The 24,474-nt window shown below is 40.2% G+C and overlaps 1 protein-coding gene across 1 annotated transcript; it reads right to left on the bottom strand.

Moving 5' to 3' along the window:
• Nucleotides 1-460: 460 nt before the first annotated feature.
• Nucleotides 461-22,847, bottom strand: ATP1B3 (ATPase Na+/K+ transporting subunit beta 3). Its single transcript, XM_085233297.1, has 7 exons — nt 22,555-22,847; nt 16,637-16,765; nt 11,820-11,927; nt 10,094-10,281; nt 9,556-9,606; nt 4,671-4,757; nt 461-2,776 (listed from the first exon to the last, which is right to left on the bottom strand). Exons 1-7 carry the CDS (start codon nt 22,661-22,663, stop codon nt 2,606-2,608), a joined length of 843 nt encoding a protein of 280 aa, XP_085089423.1. The 5' UTR covers nt 22,664-22,847; the 3' UTR covers nt 461-2,605.
• Nucleotides 22,848-24,474: the final 1,627 nt, after the last annotated feature.

The raw sequence follows: 24,474 nt of genomic DNA, 5'->3' as shown, positions 1-24,474 counted from the left end.
TGGTAGACTTTCAGGGTAGTTTGAAACAGCACCTGCAACGACTGGCAGTTTCATGTTTAGAAGTCCTTACTCCAGGCTTGAAGGCACTAAAGTTACCTAATAAGAAAATAAGTATTTATTAGTATACAAGTTAATCATCTCAAGTTTCTAACTAAAAAGTTAGTAAATTTAAATCTTTAAGTCCACATAGAGTTTACTTAAAGATGCACATGAAGAAAACAAGTAATTCTATAGTCCCCTAACAATCAGTATATCTATTTATAAACTAGACTATTTACTTATTCAAATTATGAAGAATGAAAAAAAAAAAAGTTCAATTACTTAAGTAGTTTAACATTTGACTCATTACCTACACATATTTTATACGGTATTTTTGGTAACTGAACCTTTTCAAAGTCCCATCCCACCCACAACTGATGATGCCTACGTGAATAAGTAAAAAATACACTTCTACAAGATCTGGGGAGAACAGGAGTTTATTGAATTCTACCTGTCTGAAAAGTGCTGGTGAAGAATTGCCATTTCATGCTTTGTCTATATAAAGAAGTAGAAAGAGAAACTGTTGCAAGTATCAAGTCATTTGAAAACTGAGCATTTCTCTAGAAATTCTTACCATTCCTAAGTGAACACAAATGTGATTTTATTATTATTGTTGTTGTTGTTTTTATACATGATGCTAGTAATTTTCATTTTCAAATGCAACCTCAACACTAAGTTCTGTTAGGCAGTATTGAAATACTTCCAGGCAGCATTAATGTACAGAGAACCAATTAGCGATATCTTCAAGAATCCAGGTATCCCATCTCTAAAACATGATTTAAAACATTAGTAATGGAATATTTTAAAAGAACATTCTTATTCAATATTAATGCATGCTATCATTACAGAAGTACCCATGGCATATTGTGAAGAGCAATTTTTCTTTTGCAGACAACAAAAAAGCATGCTACATGACATTAGTCACTATAAGTCTATTTGTAATGAGGTTCAACATATCATTAAAAGTCCCACTGAGAGTAGCTTCCTCCAAACTTGCACCAGTGTAAGCTTGCACAATTGTTAAAAGTTTGCACTAATGTGGTTTACACTGGCCAAACATTTGGAAAGCAAGTTATGAAGACCGGATCTTTAATTTTAGTAATCATTCTCTTTTTTTTTTTTTTTTTAATAAAAACAATATAAGAATTAGGCATAAAAGTGTGTTAGGTAACAAATTTAGGCCACAGTATCACTAACAGAACATAGAGGTATGTATACAAATACTTTTGCTGTAATTTCTAATATATGAGAATGTGGATCATATGCTCAAAAAATAAACCAAACAAAAACGTGGGGAAGAGCTTTGTAAATCCCATGTCAGCAAAACTGCACGAGTTACAACCCAGTACAGTGGGTCAGCTTGGCCTGATGTGAGCAGCAGTCACAAATAAGCCAGACTATTTGTAGCCATCTTAGCAAGTGGACTACTAAAAGAACTGTATGTGAAATGGCCAGTAATCCATACTCCCAGAGAACAGACAATTTGTATACAACAGCTGTGACATCTTTTTTTTTTTTAAAGGCGGATGAGGAAATACACAGAAAATCCAAGATTAAAGAGCAGAAGAAAACATGAAGTATGTTAAAATGATGCAGTGAAATCGTATATAAATTAAACAGGAATGTTTAATCAAGACAACCTCCCAACAGAGGTTCTTCAGAATTTATTCCTTTTGTTTAATTGGAAATACGAAAGTCTATTTCCACAATAGTGAGGCTGTTTCTTTCAAGCAGCCCTGTTGTACAACTGTTACCAGGATTCTAAACAGATTTTAATTGTTTTATATTGATATTTCTGAACTAAAAAGTTTTGAAATACGGTATAGATTTTATTTGTGCTCCACATATTGCAAGCAATTAACAACACAAAGGAAGATTTAATTCCTCAGCTAGAATACCAAACTCTCTACCAAGTATTACAAGTACACAATACTTGCACAGTGACAAGCACAAGAAAGTACTAGGTGAGCACTTACTTTCTGAAATCCATACCAATTCTTAAAATCCATTTTACTTTTCCCACACCAACCAATCTACAATTTAAGGCATCTCCACACAGGCATCCATCCACCCACCCACTCCCATACACACAACTTATGTGGAGGTGTTTACTCTTTCAAAAGAATCACTATGTCAATCAGGTACCATTTATTAATTATCCCTATAACTGTGTCAGCATTGAGATATGACAGTTAAACCAGTGTTAAATCAATACAATATTTACATAGCACAGCACATTAAGCTTGAGACACTCACTTGGGGGATAAAACCACATTTTAGAACAGGACAAAGGTCACCATTATTAAGTGTTTGAAAACAGCTATTTACAGGTCCCTATGACATAACTATGGTCTGTACACTGTTCCAATGGGGCAGGCAAAAGCATGATAGGCATTTATTTTAAGGGATTTCAAACATATGATTTGGAAGCATATTATTATGCTACCCTGAATGCCATAAGCCACCTTAACATTCTCCAAGGTGGTTTCATATCCTAGAATGGCATGTCCAGCTGATACAAAACAGACAACACAACGTTTACTTTGTGGAGAACTTTTTTCTCCTGCTATTCAGTCATCTCAACTTTGAAGGCAATTCGTCCCAGAAACTTGTCACGATCATCTTCATTTTTTAAATTAGGTGAGCCCAGGATCTTACACTCAATTGCTATTTCTTCATTGGTACTGTTGGAGTTAATCGCTAGTTGAACAGCCACTAGAGGCTGCAAATAGTGAGCCTAGTAAACAGAAAGATGGGGAAAATATTTGAGATACTGGAGTAAGTGATCTGAATACAACGATTAGCATGAACAATTAACAGTTAGTCTATCAGAACATGTAGGAAAAAAAGATAATTACGAGCCAAACCTTTCAAAGCCCAATCTGACTGAGATAAGACTATTTTTTCCCAGTTAGATAGACAGTCATGTACACATTCTTCATATTACTTTTTAATCAATACGTTCCACTTAATTTGAGTTAATGGCAGCACTCAATATAAAATGCTTGGGGAGAGGAGTGAGAATCAGTATCCTCATTGAACACTACATGTTATCTGAAAAAAGATCCATTCTCTTGGTCAGGCAGTTGTGTTTATCATGCAGAGCAGCAGAAAGGAAATAAGCATTCTGGAGATGCTAGTACTTTTACAGCTCCTACCCCAGCACAACAATAGTCATACACTCTTAACTCTTTTACAGAATAAAGTAATTCAAAAATTCCACACAGATATGCTGTATAATTTTTGACATATAGCCAAGAATTCGATCCAGACTCTTGAGACCTGTTTAAATACTCAACCTCAAAACTATTCTTGCTGCTTTCTTTTCTACAACATAATGTTATGAGAACTGTGTCTTACGTAAGCAACAAACCCTCAAGCAAGTCTTATCTCCTCCCACGTGACAGAATGAACATGAAATGACATTGAACCATACTCCAAAAGAGAATATCAGTTCTCAGAATAAAAGAGTTTTGCCTGATTTAACTGCTTTCTTTTCATAATCTTACCTCTCCATCAGTATAGCAATTAAGACAAGCATTTTATCAGGAAAGATCTTCATCCCATCTTTGGCAGAAACTATTTCCTGATGTATCAATATCTACCAATGCTGTAATCCGCATTTCTTAGAGAACCAATGCTCTTTCACTATTCTTTAATTCCAGGATGGGTTAAAGTACATACTGAGTCTGCCTATCGGAAGCAGAAGTTGACAGCCTTTTCCAAATCTTGTTTATCTAAGAAAATGTATGCTTTATCAATTCAAGAACTCTGGCTGTAAAAGTGAAGACCTAGAATTACACACAAATAAGCTGAAGGCATATGTTGAAGAAAAACTGTCTCCTCATTAGGACAAGTTAAGTAAAGATTAAAAAAAAAAGTTACATGAACTTGCTGCAAGTGTATAGTACACTGGAAAAAACAGCTGACAAATGAATAATTTAGTACCAAAATCACTGCAGGGAAATAAACAACTACTGTAGCATGCTACAGGCCTAAAAATATTCAAATTAGGAGAGTTATCTCAAGCTGTTTCAAGAAAAGAAAATACTAGCTAAATTTAAGTTTGAAGAGAAACTAGAGTCTTAACTCTATGTCAATAAAATAGTTGTTTTGTTTTGAAAACGTAAGTTGATCAAAATGATAAAATTTAAGTCAGAATAAAATGTGGATAAGAGAGCAAGCAAAGAAAAAATTAAAAATAATAGTAAAACAGAATATAATCCACTACCTTGATGTGCTTCTTTATTAAGCAGAGTGAACAGAAAACATGACTGCAGAGCCATACAGATGTATAAGCAACAATACCATGCTGAACTATAAATTTGATATCCTGTACACAAACCCTATGGGCAGAATTTCAGAAACCACATGGTAATCAAAAGAACCAGTTAAGGTTTTTTGCCTTTTCCTCCAGAACACATTAGTGACCAAGAAACAGTGGATGTCCTTAATAGTGCTACTATACAGCCTTTTATTCATCAGGACAGTGCCTGCTTTATTTCCTTACATCTGTTAAAGGATCTCTCTAATCTCATTAAGCGCTATTCTTTATGAGTACACCTCACTAACATTTTCAGACTTCACTGTCAGAATATTTAGTAAGATGACCATCATTAAAACATACTTACATGCAAGGTTTTTCCATAGTATGGAAAGTACATCAAGTCAATCAAGCCTCCTGAAGGAAAATAATTTATCTCAACTGCGCCTGGTTCCTATGATTGGAGATAACAACAAAATTAAAAGTTACTATCTGCTTGAATAAACACTAATACAAAAATTAGAATTACAATCCAAGATTCCCCTAAAGGAAAAGAAAAACAGCAAAAAAAAACACTCCAAAAAGTAATAGATTAACTTCCAAAATAGATGAAGTTTTGGCAAGCAGCTACATGCTGCACACATCTGCTACAGAGAAGCTTACTACTAGCAATATTTAAATTAGTAATCACATCGAGGCACTCTGAATTACAGTTCCCCTTACCAGTCAAAGGAAGTCAAATTGCAATGAATATAACAAAAAGAAATCACATATACAAGCTAGAATCCCATGTACCCACAAGCAGGCCTGTATGTTTTGGTGAAGCAACAGCATACCCGTATATAAGACAGGATGAAAACTTGACTGTATAAAGAAATTCAAATTTCAGATTTGAAACAATACAGTCCCAACCTTCCACAATGGCACCTGATTCATAGATTGTTCAGCTAGCCTTGAAATAAAAGCTACTTAAAAGGAAACTAAACTTTAAAACTATCTTGTTTCTAGAGTTTGCACCAGAGGGAACACTACACATATGTAGCCACTATCACTAGAATTTTCCCTACAGCTCCAAATCTAGTAGCAAGACACTACCGCCAGAGCTGCTGCATGACTTCTAAGGAGTAACCCAATCTGTAAGATACACAACATTTTGTAGATCTTACATGTATGACCGTGTTGTCCCAGACACACGCTATCAGAGTAATGACAAATGCATCTCCATGGATATAATTTACTTTGGGGCAGTGTATCTGGGAAGGATAGCAAATTACTGCAAGTTCAAGTGGCTAGCAAATGCCCAAATCTAAAGTAACTTTCTGTAACAGCTCATTATATGGCCGTAATAGAGAACAATGCCACAAAACACCCTCAAAATGGAAAATAAATCTACAGAATATCATTGCTTGTTCAGTGTAATTCACAACTTTGAGGCGCTTTAGTAACTTTTGTTTTTTCTGCTATTACCATTGCCAGTAGCTGCAATTTTTAAAAGCTACTCTACAAAGTTCAGAATACAACTGCAGTAATAGACTTCAGTGAAGAAGAACATAAATAAGGATCAAGAAACAACAGATAATAATCCACAGCCCAAGAATATCTCCTTCTACTACAAAGAAAATACCATATTAGTTTAGGATGTAGTCAGATTATTATTCCTTTGAAATTTAAATTATTGCAAATCCTCAGTATACATTTATTAGATACTTTGGACCTTGAGTTAGCAAATCTAATTGCTAAGTAGAGTTCTGTTGCATATCACCATCAATCTCTATTTTAGTTACAGCTCATGCAGCTGAAAATACTCATTATTGAAATACATTTTTGAAATCATAGTTACAAAACCAGAATACAGAATAACATAAGATAAACAGGAGCAGAGCTTTCTCAAGCAGCTGAACACAATTGCGAGCAGGCACTCATGAACACATAGGCAGTCATCTATCAAGAAAATAGCAGAGAGGTTCTTGAACATGCAGCTGCCTTTCTCATGCAAATGCTGCGCGTTGCATTTTTTTAAATATTAATAATAAAATCTAATAATTAGGATAACTAATCTTTAGATATATTTTTATACAGTAACAGAAAGCTAAGCTAGCTGCATCTGCCAAAAAGTTTCAAGAGCCAATCCATGAGCATCACTTTTTTTGCTTATCCTGGACACAAAGATTTACAGGCAGTCAGCCAACAAATCTCAAAATCAGACCACTTAGTTGGACAGATAAAGGTAGGCTTCTATCTCACTCAGAAAGGTTTTATCAGGACTTTGTCTTAGAGTAATTTCACAGACACTAAAATGATGCACAGAGACCCAAGATAGAACTTGTGAAAGACTTATTTGTTACCATGAGAAGAAGAAAGGATATTGTACATCCATTTAGACTTACTGTGCAGTTTAAAGCAAAATGTACTGAAATAAGAGCAATATCCATTAATAGAGCCTTTAAAATAACAGAATTCTTTCACACAAGAAAGGGTAAATCAGATGCTATGATGACGATTGCAAGGAAGGTAATCTCACTCACATAACATTCTTCATTCTTGAAAATTAGAAAAAGATGCCTAATACAAAGTGATGGTGATCTCTAAACAGCAGAAATGCAAGTAATTAAGAAATAATTGTATTTGTCTTGTCTGACATTTAAAAAAAAGTGCAAATCTACAGATTTTTGTTCAGTGTACATAGTTCCAACATGAAAGAATGTTGTTGCAAGGTGTTCCAGCACACTTGAAATTGCACACCTCCAGCCCCAGACTAAAGACCTAAAACACTGACCTTCAAACTTCTTGAAAGAACAACCCTTTTTTAGCTTGTTTATCTGTATGGAGACACTTAGGTCTACAACAAATCAGTTCCTTCTGGATGCAGGAGCAAGAACCAGCTGGAATTAGTGCCTTACACTGCAAACATTAACTTCCCTCAGCTACACAAATCACAGTGATGACAGTTTGGAGGTGTGGGGAACAACCCCACCAATGAAGCATGCTGATTCTGATATCATAAATCTACCTATTTTCTTCTATTCAGAAAAATCCCAAGGGGAAAACACAGGAAGAAGAAATGAGAGTCACTTCATAGAAGAAAACTTGGAAGAACATGAATTTTTAATATTAATTTCCATGCGAAAAATTTAATGATGTTTCATGTGGCAAAGGCTGGCGGAATCTGTGGGCAGAAGCTATTAACTCTCTTTTGTATGTAAAAGACTTGGCCTTACAACCAAGGATTACTTTTATTATATTATTTAAAAGTCAGATTGTGTAAAATAAGGCAGTCAGTTCTCCAGATTTCTCCCTAATATGTATAAAATTCAAACTATAGACAATAATATATATTTTTTTAATTGATCAACAGCAGATCCACAGGTTAAAAATAATAGTTAAAGAAGGTCTTCCCTACAATGAAGAGAACATGACACCAGGATTTCTGCTCTGCTCAATAAAATCATCTTCTAAGCAAAATCCATTCTTGTTGCTCAGATCTTAAAGATTTCTGATGTAAAACTTATAATTACCAGCAAGTTGCATTTGTGCTATGAACTGCACAAATATGCTCCTATGAAGCTAATATCCAGTAAGAGGCTTATTTGGCTTAATTTCTGTTGTACATCCCAATTTTTTTTATCCACATTTGCTGACAGCAACAGAAAAACAAAAACCAACCAAACAAAAAAAACACTGCAACAGAACACATCAGCTATTTAAAGACTCAGTAAACACCCTGAATAAGAGAAACAACAGACAAGGACAACTGACCTCTACACATCATTCCTGCTATGAGCCAGTATTTAGGGAAGACTCAAATACAGTGGCAGATGCACCTCACTATACATTCATCATAACATATGCTTATTATAGCTTTTAACATCATCTCATAGAACATCCATAAGAAAGCTGAAGTATTACCATTAATATGAAATAGAATCCTCAGTGTTTTACATATAGCTTATAGATGTGCAGTGTTCTTAGCATATCACTAGACATTTCAGGTGGAGATGAAGATGACTGTGCTCAGTGTTGCAATAAGAACTTGGCAGATATAAGAGAAAGTTCCTTCACTGATGACAGCAAGCTGTAAGAAGTTGAAGCTTGATCCCATTATAATGATGACAACAAATGGGATGGCAGAAGGGGCAAGCAACAGAAAAATTAAAAAGAAAGATCAAAGTAGCAAAACAAGACAAGGACTCAATGTGATAGTACTAGAAATGGCAAATTCACCTCAGGAGACCTTAACGACTTCTGATGTGATGAGAGGGAAAAATTTTGTCATTAACTGCCTCAGCTAGAGGAGAACTTGTGTCTGATTTGGGATATGATATTATACAAGAAATGATAAATTGGAGAAGGGAAAGAAGAAAGAAGAAAGATAAACAGTAAACATTGGAAGAACCCAACTGCATTATTGTAGAGAAATTCCTCCAACCGAATATTTTCTAAGAATGACACAACTTTGTTTGCAACAGACTGTCATGGAAAGATCAAAACTTCCTCAGGCTTGACAGAAGTGAAGTATTAAAACCTATGCCCACAACAGATTCCTCTAGTGGAGGCAGGAAAACCTGTGGTATTTGTCCCATCAATTGCTGAAATCCCCCAGCCTATGTAAAGAGCCATGACTCTGTCCCTTGCTGAAGCTACCAACTTACCAAGGCTTTCACTGCTCCCCAAGCAGTCTAGGAGAAATACGCACAAGTCAAAAGTAATTATTATAATTGCCTTAAAAAATTCTGGTAAGCATTTTGTACACAACAAATATTTATAGATTAGCTGTTATTGTAAGTTGCTTATATTTCATTTAAAGACAACTTTTACTTGAACGGTAACAGTGTTAGTTTCCACACTTTGTCTTACCCATCATTTATAAAATTGTCTAAGGTGCACTTGCAGCATGGAGAAAAAAATAAAAATATAGGTTATGAAATGGGAAAACAAAACACAACTCACACTAAATAAATAAAAATAAATATGACAAGTTACACCTATGCATTTCCTCAACTCTGTAGGAAATCAGGTAGCTCAAATACATCTTAAAACAGAAGAACAAAAAAGACAGTATTTTTAATAACTATTCTGAAGAAATTAAAGACAATAAAATTAAACTAGACAAACAGTAAGATGAAAACAAGAAAAAGAGAAGAAAGTTCAACAGAAGACAGTGAAATAAATGTCCCAGCAGTATTTACATTGACTTTTCATCTCAATCGCAAGGAAAATTAACTTCATATTTATCTCCTACATTCAGAACTGACCTTAGATGTACACTGTATATATGGTTCCCCTTCGGGCTTTAATCCAATTATCTGAAAGAGAAAGTTAAAGTATTCACAGATCTTCTTTCTCTCACCAGCTATACATATCAAATTCAAACTTTCTCCCATTTAATAAGACAGTTGATACAGGGAGCACATCTGCCTAGTATTACATTTAGGAAGGACAATTTTAGCTTAGAATAAAGATGTAAAGTATTGTTAAGTTAGAGCTCAAATAGCAGCCATACCCAGAGCTACTTTCTTATTTTACATTAAGCACATAAAATTAATGGCTCAAAACAATTAACTGTTCAAGAAACATAACATCACTGAAAAGTCAAATAGTTATTCAGTCCAATTTTCATCACACTGCAAAGTTAGGAGTTATGGAATCCATGACATTCTAATTGCATTTCTAGAACACAGGAATGAAGTAAAACACAATTAGAAGTAAATTGAATTTGTATTTCAGTCCTTTTCAACAGTGATATTTCATACCTTGCACTGAAAATGAAATTTAAAAGAAGTAGTCACTTACTCTATTCATTTTCACAAGCACGCAGGGAGTTCCTTTAGAATAGCCAAAGGTCTTGTCTTCCTTCCCAGAGCACTGCCCAAGCTCAGAGAGGTTAAATCGACACGCTTTTTTAACAGCAACATCATTCTGATCAAAAACCTTTCCAGGTGTACAGTTTATATTTTGGGATTGCTTCGAATCATCATATGCTACAAAACATAAAAATAGTTTTTAAACCAATTGTATAAAGCACAAAAGTAGACAAAAATTACAGTAATTATATATAAACAGCTGATTTACAGTTATTACTTTTCTAGGAGTTTTCTTAAAGAGTTATTTCAAAGTGCTGTGTCTCCTATTTTCATCTTAAAGGCTTGCCTTCTCAAAGCTTATAAAAAAGCGGCATTCTGGTCAAATGAAAGAATACAAAGTATTTCAAAAGAAATAATGTCCTATTTTTAGGATCATATCAATAATTACTAATTTCTGTACATAATTCTAAAATATGTATTAAAATATAAATAAGTTTTCACCTGGAAACTAGCAATTTTTCCATTGGTATTTTAATAGGAATGTTAACTCTTTTCTAATTAAACACACAGGAAAGCTTCAGGTATTTTAATAGCTAATATTAAACTGTCTCTACATTGCCATCAGGTAGTATAACTGATGTTATAGTAATGTCCAGTTCTGGGACCCAGAACACAAGAAGGACATGGAGCTGTTGGAGCAGGTCCAGAGGAGGGCCACAAAGATGATCAGAGGGCTGGAGCACCTCCCCTACAAGGACAGAGAGAGAGCTGGAGCTATTCAGCCTGTAGAAGAGAAGGCTCTGAGGGGACCTTATAGCAGCCTTCCAATAACTGAAGGGGGCCTGAAGAAAAACTAGGGAGGGCCTTTTTATAAGGCAGGTAGCAATAGGACAAGGGGAAACAGCTTTAAACTGGAAGAGGGTAGATTTAGACTAGACATTAGGAAGAAATTCCTTACTGTGAGAGTGGTTAGACATGGGAACAGTTGCCCAGTGAGGCTGTGGATGCTCCCTCCCTGGAAGCATTGAAGGCCACAATGGATAGATGGGGCTTTGAGCAACCTGAACTAGTGGGAGGTATCCCTGTCTATAGCAGGGAGTTGGAAATACATGATCTTAAGTGTCCTTTCCAACCCAAATCATTCTATGATTCTACAATCACAAGTGATTCTTGCTCGAGTTTCACAAACACGTGGATCATATTATCACAAGTGCTCATCTATTCAGCCCTTAACACATTTTATTTTTTTTCCTGAAGATAGCTAAGCATAAGATAAAACAGAAGCAGGGTAATAAATGTTCATTCTCAGCCTGAAAGTCCCCAACTCAGCATCAAATAGAGCATTCTTCCTAGGAACCCCCTCCCTAGGGCTCTGAAAGAAACACCTACTCAAGACTTTCAGATAGCACCACCACTACCAACCCAGATAGGCTCAGGCATAGCTTGTGTATCTGAGGAAGCATCTCATGCAAAAGGTGTGATTCTACAGAACCTCCTCAGTTCTAACTTAAACTTTTGAGGGGCGCAGTTTCCCTGTCAAATATTTTTTATTACCTTTACATTTTTCTGTAAATTACATACCTTAAAAATATATTTATCTAGAGTAAGCCTGAACTTTCATTAGTTTTCATTAGTAATTACTAACTGCAAGTGAAAAATTAAATTAATGTACCAAACATTAAGATTCCTAAACTGCTTGGTTATCAGTAACTTACTTTCAAGAAATTTTCTAAGTGTAGTAACATATTCTGCATATGACTGGGCGTCACTCTTGTTAAAGTAAAATTCCAATGCAGTGTCTGGCTTTGGTGAAATCATAAGCCCTTAAAAAGAAAAAGAACAAGTAAAGAACTAAACAACTTCTCATCCCCATATCACTCTAATCTTCTCAAATTTCACATCCATAAGCTGAAAAATACCCACATGAAAAGAAACACTGATGTCACCCCTGTATTCCACATAACTGGAAAGCAGTTTGTTTCAAATCAGGTACTAAAAATCAACACTACTCTATGTGAATTAAGACTTGAATTCAATCCAACATGACTACAATTCACAAACTAAACCCAACTGATTAGAAATAGCAAAATCAGAAACTTCAATCACTTCCATTTAATTTTATCGATTCACTTCACATTTTCAATATCCTTCAAGTTAGACTAATTAGAAAAAAAAAATAAAAAACAGCCAAAGCCACACTCAGAAACCATCCAGTTAAAAATAAGCTTCAATGCTTTAGACAAGATTTGAGGGCTGCTCCGTAAGTAATGTCTCCTATTTTGTTATGTTGTCCCATGATGTCAGAAGTGGGCGTTGGCAGTACAGCAGCAGAAGCTGAACCTTCCCACCAATATTCCATTACATTTTGTTGTCACATAACTGATGGCAGCAGAGGGGCAGCCCAACAGAATGGCATGGAAGTGTGTATGAATTTCTCCATGTGGAAGAAATTGCACCCACTGACATTCGCTGACATTTGCTGCACATTCACGGAGACCCAACAGCGGATGTGAGCACAGTGAGGCAGTGCGTGGTGTGTTTCAGCAGTAGACCATCTCCACTGGTACAAATATTTATGAGCACAACATACAGGTTGTTGGTCATCACTGGCAAAAATACACAGCTACTGGTGTTGGCTACATTGAAAAATAGTGCTTTGTAGCTGAGAATTTGTTCTATCAAATAGTGAGTGTTATCGTGCTCTTTGTATCTGTCGCAGTTTCCATGGAAATAATAAATAGGAGGCATTACTTCCAGGGCAATGTAAAATGGAGCAAAACCATATTAATCTCATAGACACCCACAAGAAACAAAGCTTCTTGTTTTTTTAAAAAAACAACTTTATAATGCATAAAGACGGCTTACATTTTTTCCCAAACAAAACACACCCAGTTAGTCTTTCCTTTATTCCTTCTCCATCAGATGTAGTCTTTCACAGATAATACCAGAGAACGTGCTAAGCCACTGCACACGTGTCACTGCACATGGGCACGGGCGTGCTAACCATGGTGAACTGTCTGACAGCCTCCTGCACTGGCCCTGCAGCAGTCAGGGCTGCTCCCAGCCGCGTTACAGCAGCGCTGCCACCTTCCATCTGCTGCCCTTGGCTGGCTCCTGGTGCCAGAGCTGGAACAGGAACCATCTGCAGAGCAGGGCCAAGGCTAGCAAGAGAATGGCTGCAGCATGCTCGAATCAGGCTTTGCACTGAAGGGTGAAAGAAGCAGACAGTGATATGGAGTTTGGCCTCTTGATAAGAGCCGAACTGTCCTTCCCAGGATATGGGTAAAAATAAGGTACAGGGGTAATCATCTCTTCAGTTACAGCTGAGATCTAAGACTGCAATTCTACCCAAAATAGTATTGTGTATTTTGTTTGTTTGTTTTCTATCCACATTAGATTTCTTTTAGGTTAGAATACCAAAATGGTTAGATCAATGTCAAATTTGGCACAACAGAAGCAGTACAATTGCAGCAGTGACTAATTGCATCTCCTTAGGATGCCATGTAGTTTCCTATCATCTGACAAAACTAATTAAAACCAGATTCCCAAGTGAATAAAAGCTTAAGGCAAAAACCTTATCACCCGATGTTAAAAAATAAAAATCAAATCAGGCCTTCTTTATACAAAATAAAGATTTAAGAATACAACACTGCAGTAGAAAGAGAAAGCTGGAGAATTTGTCTTAATGAAGGATTCTTAATGCACCACAGTTAATCAGTGAGTAAGCTCTTGGAAAGCATTCAGCAGGAGCAATTAAGCAACCCTGGTCTATGAAGGATTCACCTACAGAAGTGACTGGGTTTCTCACTTGATAGCAGAAGTTATTACAAATACTTTAAACTGGGAAATAAAAAGACATACACTATACATTTATCACAGACAAACACCGTTCAGATTCTAAAATTATGCACAAGTTTAACAATTTCTTTAATTTTTCAGTAGGCTTTCCAAAAAATAATAATAATAATCAAATTCTTCATTTTACATCAGCAGCAGTTAAATTGTTCCCAGGAAAGCCACAACTAAATGCTTTTGATGGACATAAATTAAAAATATCAATTTTTTTTACTGCCAATTACTTCGCACCATTAGTAATCTTCAGAGCACCATACTGAGCTGGGATTCAAGAAAACACAAGGTAATGAGCAACAGGGCTGAAGAGTCATGGTGTTTTGGGGGAGGATATTACTTACATGTACGTGAGTGTGTGTATATTTATTTATTGGTAATGTATATACATACACACAAGTAATATATATACATATATATACATACACACACATACATTTATACTGTAAATGAAAGACTTAGATGCTGTTTTTCAAAGTGAATATGACAAAGTAACTAAAGTAGTCATCAATGAATGAAACAGTAATTTGAACAGACTCATTGCTTCAGGGGAGCTTCAAAAATATCCCAAGAGGAAAGGACTGCTCCAATTCTGGTTTGTCACAGTCTGCCTAGAGACTACGATGGAATGTCTGCAGAAACAGCTATTTGTAGGACTGAAGCACAGACCAGGAGAGATGCAGGATATGGAGCCTTCAAGGAGGAACAGAATTAGCAGTTTTGACATAAGATTATATTGAGTACAGTAACAGATCAGTCATCAACAACTCCAAGAGATTGTTTTTTTAAATGTTTTAAAATCATCTGGATTTGATTGATTTTATTATATCCCAGTGCATGTTACAAGCCAAATACCAATTATAAAATCAATCAATCTGTGAGATTTCCAAATATGTTTAACACAAGAAAAACCTTTAACCTACGCCATCCAGGTTTTGTGTGTTTAATTTATTAAAGTTTTACAGCCAGGAGCATGACATGTTTCACTGCAAGTGAAAAATGACACAGTTAAAGCAAAACATTAAAACAGAGATAAGCAATTTCATTGTATTTAATTATTCATATATGAAAGCTATCATTAATTAAAAAATGAAATTCAGAAATATTTTAGGAATTCCTAAGTTAAAAACTAACTGTGGGATAAATACTTCTCTAAACAAAGATCCTCTGTGACATTTCAAAACAAAGAGGATTAATAACCCAAACTGCAAGAGAGAAAATGTCATTAGGTCAGAACTGAGTCCTTAGCTAGGCACAGCTCTACTTGCTACCAATGCTCTGACTATCACAGAGGAGATGGGAAGAAGGATAAATGGCCAAGCAAGCTTCTTCTTTTAAATGGGTCATTTATTTTTGTTGTTGTTCTTTCAAGAATTCCTCCCATTCTTAGCTTGAAAGAGCTGTACGGATCCTTAAGAATCCCACGTGGTAAGAAGACACCTGTTACAGCTGGCCTGAATACCACATCAAAGCAAATCCTGCTCAAAATCCAGAGAGATTTGTCACACGGGCCCAGTTGCTACTCGCTCACACAATTACTGTTTCAAGTTCTAATGCAGTTGCAAGATGTTGCTGGATTTTATGGGCTTGGAGTTCAGAAAGATGAAAAAGTCATTTAAAAACATACTCTAACTTTCACCAAAGTATTAACATTGCGCAGCAATTTAGTTTGTTGATGATATTTTTATATAAACTTGGTCCCTAAACAAAATTATAGGATTTGAGAGCTATTACCAAATTTTCACATGGCCCCATCATTTAAATTACATATCCAAATCATATACATATACATTCATAAGAAACAGTATCTGGAAGACACAAATCTCTTTGGCATTAGGTAAAAACAAGTTTTAAATCTTTCACAGCACAACCCCTCCTTTCTCCCCCAGCACACAAATACATTATATATTTAAACAAATCTAAAACAACAAAAACAAAGAAAAAATACCACCCACAATATTCTCATTATCCATTCTTATTTGTGCAGAATCGCTTTACTTTCACGTTTATCTCCTTGAAGCAGCCCAGTGTAGCAAGGCCCCGTGTCTAGTGGCACCTACATATCACATGTAATTGACTTCACTGCAAAGCCCCACCCTCCCTCATCAATGGATCCCTACGTAATAGGTCAACAACCACTGCAATCTACAGACATTCCATGTCTGCTGAAAGCCAACTAATATAAAACCAAAACTTTGAAAACTGTAGCCAGAACTCTTCCCACTGTAGCCCTTACTCTAGAGCAGACTACCCCATAATATAACCTTCCTGCTTTCTGTGAAGTATCAAATACTTATCACAGGTGGCCTTCCATCTGATCCAACACAACTGGTTTACAGTTGCTCTAAAGGATGATGGTCAGATTGGTCAGATGATGATCCCACTTTCACAACAGAATAGTGACCAGATGAGAAGGGAAAAATGCAGTCAAAACATCTGACAAATACAACTGAAGAAATAATACAGGAAAATAAGCAACAGTTACCCTCTATGCACAAAGAGCTGTTGACTGAATTTGTACTATACATAATGTGTCTCACACTGAGTTTTTCCTTTGAAACTTCCAAGTAACTGAATAATAAACACAGTTTCTCATAGGCAGTTCCTACTTAAAACAAAGTCACAAGTAAGACTTGGCTGTTAAACCAGAACTGAGTTTATGAAGAGATAAATACACTGTTACCTGGACTAGAAATCCGGTCACGGTATTTTGGAATGTCATTGCTCAGTGTCTGAAGCATAACCCACATTGTGAACGTGAAGAGTGCTGCTAGGAAGCCATAAAATACCAGATAGAATAATAAGATCAAACCTGTAAAGAAAAGGTAGAATTATTATTTTTGCTTCAGCTAATTCCTTGATCTATTCTGAAAATACAAATAGGAAATAAGCAACACAGCGCTTGATCTTTTGGTGGAGTCTTTTCCACAAGACCCTTGTTGCTCCCACTGGTAGCTGCCAGGCACTGTGTCCCTGGCATGCAGACATACTGCCCAGTGCTGGAAAGTTCTCTTCGTACTTTCTAGCTCTCACAGGGTAAGATCTGGCATTTTGGCATCTTTAAGAAAAGCATTAACAACCACTCTGGGCCCTAATGGGAAGCTAATGAAAAAGACTAAGCAGACCACTCCAGCTCCGTTTGCTCAAGGGAATTAGAGTTTTACAGCTGGAAAGGAAGGGGTGGTGGGGAGATGAAAGATCTGAACGAAAAGAAGTTGTTGTTCCTGATCCAGTGGGAGAAGGAATAGAGAGTAATGGGTGATTCAATAGCATGCTCAGTACATGAGAGTACTCCACACAGCACGGTGCTCATTCACACACATACTTCCTCCTACAACAGACTTCTCAAGGTGAAAAACCTTGAGAAGGTTCGCATGGCTCTGAGAGCACGCCAAGAGCACACCATGCCTTCTGTTCTGACTTGCCCTAAGCCTGCCTAGCATGTCCACCTGCTGTACAGATCTACCCGAGGGATCCAGCAACGTGCCTGGGAAACAGGCATTGCTGACTCCAACCTGACAGTCCCTTGAGAGGGCCTCAAAACCCGAGGAAAGCCTCCAGATTGCCTATTGCTACCCTGTGTTTGTCCATCGCTGAGCCGCAACAAATTGTTAAGTGAGAACACTATAGGAAAATGGGTAGAGAATTACTGTCATCAATAATTTTTTTTTTATTTCTCGTTATTTTTTTCACCCCGTTTGTCATTGTGCACACACAGAGGTGGGCTCTGGATACAAGCTGTTTATTAAAAAGACAAGGTAATAGGGTCAAAGCTAAAATATTACATTAGAGATGAAGGGGACTCAGCCTATCTCAAGATTTTCTGAGGACCTTGTCCTTCTCTGAGACATGATGCACAACTCTAATTTAAAGATCCTTAACTTCAAAGCTCATTAACCTTCAATAACAGTTTTCAGACAAGTTTTTATATTCTTGCATCATTTGGTGGACACACATTAGCATGTTTCATTCACATTCAGACCTTCTGAACGTGTGCATTGATAACTTCAGTTAAATGACCTTCTAAAACTGAGGTTTACCTGGAGACATTTCCTGATCGAAGACAAATAACACATCAAAGTCATTACCCAACATTCCACCACCAACACATGATTATAGGAGAGGTTCAAGTGCAGTTTTCTTCCATAGAAAAGGAAAACACAAAAGCAAAAGTGGCAGTGCCCAGTGATGAGTCCTGTCTGCTGTGGGATGACAGAAGGAAGCCTAAGCTCTAGCTCCTGCCCCAGAAACCACATGCCTTTTGTCACCAGTAGGCCACGACAACAGGAGATACAAGTGTCTGTATTACTCCTGAAAGAATCCAGTGTACATACACAACAGTAATTAGGTGGTTCCCAAATTGTCGTTACTATAACAAAAGTTCTCTGCAGCAACCAGCTGAACATTACAGGATATTGATTTTGATCAATTGATACTGATCAATTTCACATGCTGAGAAAGTTGCTTACCAACCTGCAATAATACAAAAGCAATCAGCTATTCAAGAAACATCTGGAAACTACTGATACACAATATACAACACAGTGATTTGAAGTTATATAGCAAAGTACCTGAAACAACACAGGAATAGTCTTGTGCCCTACTGAAGAAGCTAGACGTCTATTATAAACTATTTTTAAGGCTACTTAGAAGCTGAAAAGACATATAAATCAAGCAGTGCAAATCCTCATCAATAAAGACCATTACAGAAATTGCACCTGTATTTGTGACTCTGGCAATTTGCTTTATCTATAAGCTTTACAATTGCATAACTGAATCCAAAACAGAGCAATGATCTGATGAATACTCCATGCACTTTGGATATCATAAAATTAATTAAAAAAACCAAAATCTTTGGACAGTTATCTTTTCCAGGATCTCGAAAATCAACTTAAACCCATTCTGGTCCACATCCTTCATCTCACAGAGCTGTAGAACTCTACGAGGAAACAGCCCCTGCTGTTCCTGCCTCACTCACCAGGTGCAGCAGCAGCAGGGCGAGGAAGACCCTACTTGTTTCACAGTCTGGAGAACACCACTAGCTCTCCCAGTACAGCAAAGAACATGTATGCACACAGAAAGACGACTTTTAATCTAAGACAGCTTGTAAGCACACTGCAGAACACTGTCCATTAGAATAAAGTACCCCATCTATGCTTCTTTGCCTCATTAAAAAGAAAGAAAAAAATGGGGAGGGAGGGGGAAAAAAAAAAAACAAAAAACTTGCAAGGGCACCAAACTAAGCAAGCTGAACTTTGTGAGCCTATTAGTATTAATTATCCTAAGCTAATCACAAAGAACAAGCCATTACTTGTCAAGAAGCTCAGCCAAAATAACTTCACATCACGCTGGACTTCTTGTCAGGAAATGAGAACTGCCCAACTCACAATGGAAGGCACTTCTCCACAGCTATCCCAAGCACAGCCACCACTCAGCTCATTCCATGGTTTGTAGGACTGCCACGCACAGCTGTGCACCAAACCCTTCAAGTCTCTCACCGATGAGCACTAATACTAACACAGAAAGCCACAGGGATCATATCCATATTCTGCACTGGAAAGTACTGGAAAACTGCTCTTTCTGAACCAACGCATTGGTGTCAGCATTACCTGGTGTTCATTGCAACAATCAAAACACTTATCCACGCTGCAAATTAAAATATCTGACTCCAGTAAAAGGTCAAGATACCCAAAATCTGGCCATGATCTCCATGACAAATACAGGCTTTCCAAACATCACATGGCAAAGCGATAAACATCTAGTCAATATGGCACAAACCAGCCTGGCAGATCTGCCTACATGTCATATGCAGGTAGCTATTTACACGCATTAATATAAATGCACAACAGACCTTAACGCAACTGTGTGACATTACCTGCACCAACAAAATGAAACGTTGTCTTTATGGCTGTATACTTTACATGCTGCATGATCTCCTCGTCTCTCGAATTGTTCTTCAGCAGGTCCTACTAGAGATATTGCAGCAGGTAAGTCTGTGACTGGTGATTCCCACCAACATTAAGGCGGCCTTCTGGCCCACCTGCTTTATACCAACACATCCATGCACATTTTGACAGCACATTCAGTGCTGTGCATCCCAGCAAGAACACAGTGATGACCAAACAAAGCAAATCTGAATCCTGTTTTTTGTTACTTTTATTTGCTTTATGCCTTAACTTCAAGCACATATCTGCACTGAAGGCCAGAATTTATACACTGTCCAAGACAACATCATAGCTACCTTGAACACCCTGACAGGACTAGCTTCAGGCTTCGCCAGGCCTGACATGACATCACAGGCCTGACCACAGCTTCGGTACTGCTGGAGTCTAGCAGTGATCTCACTCAGCATTCTTGCTGCAGCCTCAGGCAGGCACAGCATCTTGTCATTACATGTAGAGCAGATACCAATCTTCTCTTTCCTTACAGGAAAGACCCTGTGGCTGTGCTCCAAGTTCTCCTCTCTTTGCCCTGTTCATTACACCCTGTGCAGAACCCCAGCACCGATCCTCCTTCTCTTGATGTTTTCAAGGACTGTGTGTGCCTTGCAGCTGAGAACTTCACAAACTTAAGTCATCCATCATTAATTTCCAATATTTCCTCTAGCCACATAAAGCTGCTAACTGACTTGCGGTCACAATTTTGATCAGCCTCCAGGACTGCCTTAGACCAGGACAACAAACACACATACAGCATATAGTTATTTAATAATTTCTTTACTTATTTTTGAGAAGAAACTGTCTTGAGACAAAAGAAATATGCCAGGAAGAATCGGAGCCAGCTGAATTCCTACCACGCTGTCCCTGGAGACAACACGGCCTAGCAGACAGGCAGCAAAACAGCCAGAGCCACTCCCGCCTCCCCCCAGGGAGCCCAGCAGCCACAGGGGAGCAGCAGTCAGAGGGAAAGCTCTCAGAGCACACACTGATGCAAAAGCAGAAGTGAGACTGAACCCTGCGTATTCTCCATTAGCAGAAGCACTCAGCGAGTGTTCTGCAGTTAAAAACAAAAGAAATGCTACTTTGTGGATGCTAGGGGGACCAAGACATCAAGTACTGAACTCCCCAGAACATATATCACATCTTAACAGAGCCAAAATTATTTTTACTTAATATACACAGACAGGTAATTTAAATAAGCACGAGATATTACTTGCAAAACATCAGGACAAACATTGACAAAAAATTACAGTGACATTTAATAGTGTTGTTAATCAGTCACCTCTTCACATATACCTAAGTGAACGTTACACCACAAGGCACACGTCAATCATCTAAACCCCTTAAGAAAGCTAATAAAATATCATTTATTTGAACCGCTATGTAAGCCTATGTGCACTTTCTGGACGTAGAAAAGTATCTTTTATCAAGCCAGCTGGCTGCGAAACAAAATAGCAGCTCAATTACCCACTAGTTCTATTAGCTACAAAGTGTTATCTATTGGCCTTGGACTGGCAACACTGTAAGTGATTTATCCCTCAGGTTCCAACAAGAAGGTTGTTTCAGGATCCCTGTTTTCCCAGTTCCAGCTATCAGTGACATGCCCACGGCCCTTGTGCCCGTCACAGTCACGGCACAGCCTCCTGCTCACCGCACGCCCATTCGCGCTGCCCACGCGCTTGAGGAAACCTGCCTGCACGGGGACGGCTGGGCCCAGCAGAGTGGAAATTTCCTCTCCCTTACTATGCAGGCGGCAGAGCAGCCCGCGAGCTCTTATTTCCATCTGAATGGAGGGCAGCTCACGTCGGAGCAGGGCCCTCTCCTGACGGACAGACGTCGGCGGCGCAGAGCGCGGCCTTCTCCAGGCTCCTCCTCGGATTTCGACATCAGCATCCATCGAGGCGGTGTCAAGGCCCGGCCGCGCTGGCCCGGCGCTGATGCCACGCTGCGAGCCTTGTTGGTTCTGTAAGCACAGCGCTGAGGCAGCCCTGCCACAACCGAGCTCTGGGAGGGGACGCGGCGTTTTCTCAACTCGGTAAATGCGTCCCGTGAAGGCTGAAGCAACATCCCCATATTAAGCGTTCGTACGGCCGGCTGATACGAAAAAACACGCTGGGAAAGCCTAAATATTTGTGCTGGAAGGAGCGAGGTTGTGACAGCGGGCCGCAACCGGGCCGGCTACCTGAGCGGGCCGCCCGGAGCCGCTTTTAAGGAAACCGGGGAGCGCGGCAGCCCCGAGCCGAGACCAATTGGGCGCGGAGCCGCAGGACGGCGGTCCTTTCGCCAGCACTGCAGAACGCGGAGCGGAAACTTTCCCGCTCGACGGCCTCCGACCTGCGGCTCGCGCCCCGCTCCCATTCATCGCAGCCCCGCGGTGCCCGCGGGCGGCATTAGGCCCGCACGGCCCCCCCACGCTCCCGCGCCCCGCCGAGGTTCACGCGGGGAGGAGCCGGCGGACTCGCTCGCCGCATTTGCGTACTGGGACGGGAGGCGGGGGTGAGTCAGCTCGGGACGCGCCGCCGCCCCCGGCCCCACCTGCCTCTCCCGGCCGCCCCCCCGCCGCCACGCGGCCGCGCTATGTTTAGACGCGCGATGGCGGTACCGGCCGTACCGGCCGTAACGGCCGCCGGGCCCCGCACACAGCCGCGCGCCCCGCGCTCACCCCAGCTCTTGGCCGTGCGCCCCAGGAACTCGCCGCTGTTGGGGTTGTAGACGAACTGCCGCCACTCGGCCACGCTCTGGCGAAACGGCTTCTTCGTCTCCTTGCTCATGGCGAGGCCGGAGCCGGCTGCGTCGCGGAGCGCGGTGGCGGGTGAGCCCGGCAGGCGGAGAGCCGCAGCGCGCGCCCGCGGACGGCCGCTAAGTAACTGTCGCCGCGGCGCCCGGCGGGAGAGCGGACGCAGAGGCAGCACGCAGGGCCGGCCCCGCCCCGCCCCGCCGCGCCTCGCGCCGCCCCGGCAGCCAATCGCAGCCCGCCGCGCGCCCGCCCCCTCGCGGACGGCGGGCGGGCGCTGGTACGCGGCCCTGCTCGGGGGGCGAGCGCCGCGCCTGTGCGAGGGATGCGCGGTGCGGGGGGGGCGCCGCTCCCCCACAGACAGACGAGGTGCCGCGGCCGCCGGCGGCGTGACCGCATCGAGGCGGCGAGCGGTGCCCCGCGCCTGCGGCACCCCGGTCCGGCCTTCGCGCCTTGGAACTACGCTTAAGCGAGCCACGGTGCTGAGGGCCTCGGTAAAAGAACGCAACGCACGTAAGCAAGGAATCGCACGAGATGTATCGATAACACGGCTTTTTGCAGCGTAAGACCTCCAAAAACTCATCTGATGGCACAGCCCTAGACGTCAAAGAAGGGCACAAAGCGTTCTCCATCTCCCGGCAGAAAGCGGAGCTCTGAGCCCCTTCGCTCTGCTGCGCAGCCGGAGCCCCGCTGCACACCCCCAGCTCTGAGCTCGGCGCAAATCACAGCGCGAGGTGCGGGCTGCCAGAGCCCCACGGAGCTGCGGCACCACAGCCGGCATAAAGGCGGACGCTGAGCCGGGGAGCAAACCTGAGCGCAGGGCTCAGACTGCATCTTTCAAAAGTAAACACTAAGAGAGGTCTTAACAGCAGGGATTAAGTATTTATCAGCACAGTTACTTCAAGTAACGCTTGCAGCATGGTTCACGCCATAAAGCATATTATAAAGTGATTTGCATCCTGTTGGATTCCAGTATTCTCTTTTGCTACAGTAAATCATTCCATTAGCCATAAAAAAAAGCAGAAAAATAACACATCAAAACAATGCACTGGTCTCCGCTTACTCTCCTTCACATTGCACAGCTAATATACTCCTTGTTCAGAACAAAAATAAGTCATCTCCATTTCTCTTCTTTCCTCTAAATGTCACCAAGCAGGAGTCTGAACGTCATCCCATTCTAACAACTGCTTTGCCAAGTTATTTTTCCCAGTTTTTCAAATAGGCTTTTTCTGCACTCGTAAAGAATAATATGTCAGCAGCTGGTGCCCACAGCCTCCTTTCTGGATGGAGCACCACACCGAGCTGACGAGCATTCAGATTTACTGGGTTCAGAGTCTGGGGGAAGGTGGTTCAGATAAAACATCAGGACTTATCATACTGTACAGTGTACAAAGAAACATCAACATTTAAATATATTAATCTTCACAAAATATCACAGAAAAGCTAAAACTGGATTTCAAAGGAACCAATATCCCTTAGCCACCATAACTTTTTAAAATAGCAATCCTTATGTGCTCCGGCACAGAGGTCACCACTACTCAGCAGCCTCATACACCCCAGCCTGATGTGGATGGAGCAGCAGTCCTCACTGCCACTACAAACTCTTTCTGAAAGGCAAAAGGGTAAATATTTTGGCACATGGAAATACAAAGTCATTAGCTAGACACTGACCCTTCCCCGACCTACATCATCTCTTACACACAACGGGCTGGTGCACAGTGCAGGCCAGCAGCCCCTGGGGAGCACAGCCACGGGCACCCGAAGCTGGGGAGGGCAGTAGGGCAGCACGGGGCCCAGAGAGCCCAGGGCACGTGGCCCCTGGCACTCAGCAGCAGCACAGCCACAGCC

Source organism: Meleagris gallopavo, chromosome 11, assembly GCF_905368555.1.
Source record: "Meleagris gallopavo chromosome 11, MGAL_WU_HG_1.1, whole genome shotgun sequence".
Taxonomy (NCBI): domain Eukaryota; kingdom Metazoa; phylum Chordata; class Aves; order Galliformes; family Phasianidae; genus Meleagris; species Meleagris gallopavo.
This window is presented reverse-complemented; position numbering and strand designations above follow the sequence as displayed.

Coding starts and splice junctions, on each gene's coding strand:
- ATP1B3 (XM_085233297.1), bottom strand. CDS start 22,663: ATGAGCAAGGAGACGAAGAAGCCGTTTCGCCAGAGCGTGGCCGAGTGG. Junction 16,766..22,554: donor GCGCACGGCCAAGAGCTGGG/GTGAGCGCGGGG, acceptor TTTTCTTTACAG/GTTTGATCTTATTATTCTAT. Junction 9,607..10,093: donor TGCTTGTGAAAATGAATAGA/GTAAGTGACTAC, acceptor TTTCTCTTTCAG/ATAATTGGATTAAAGCCCGA.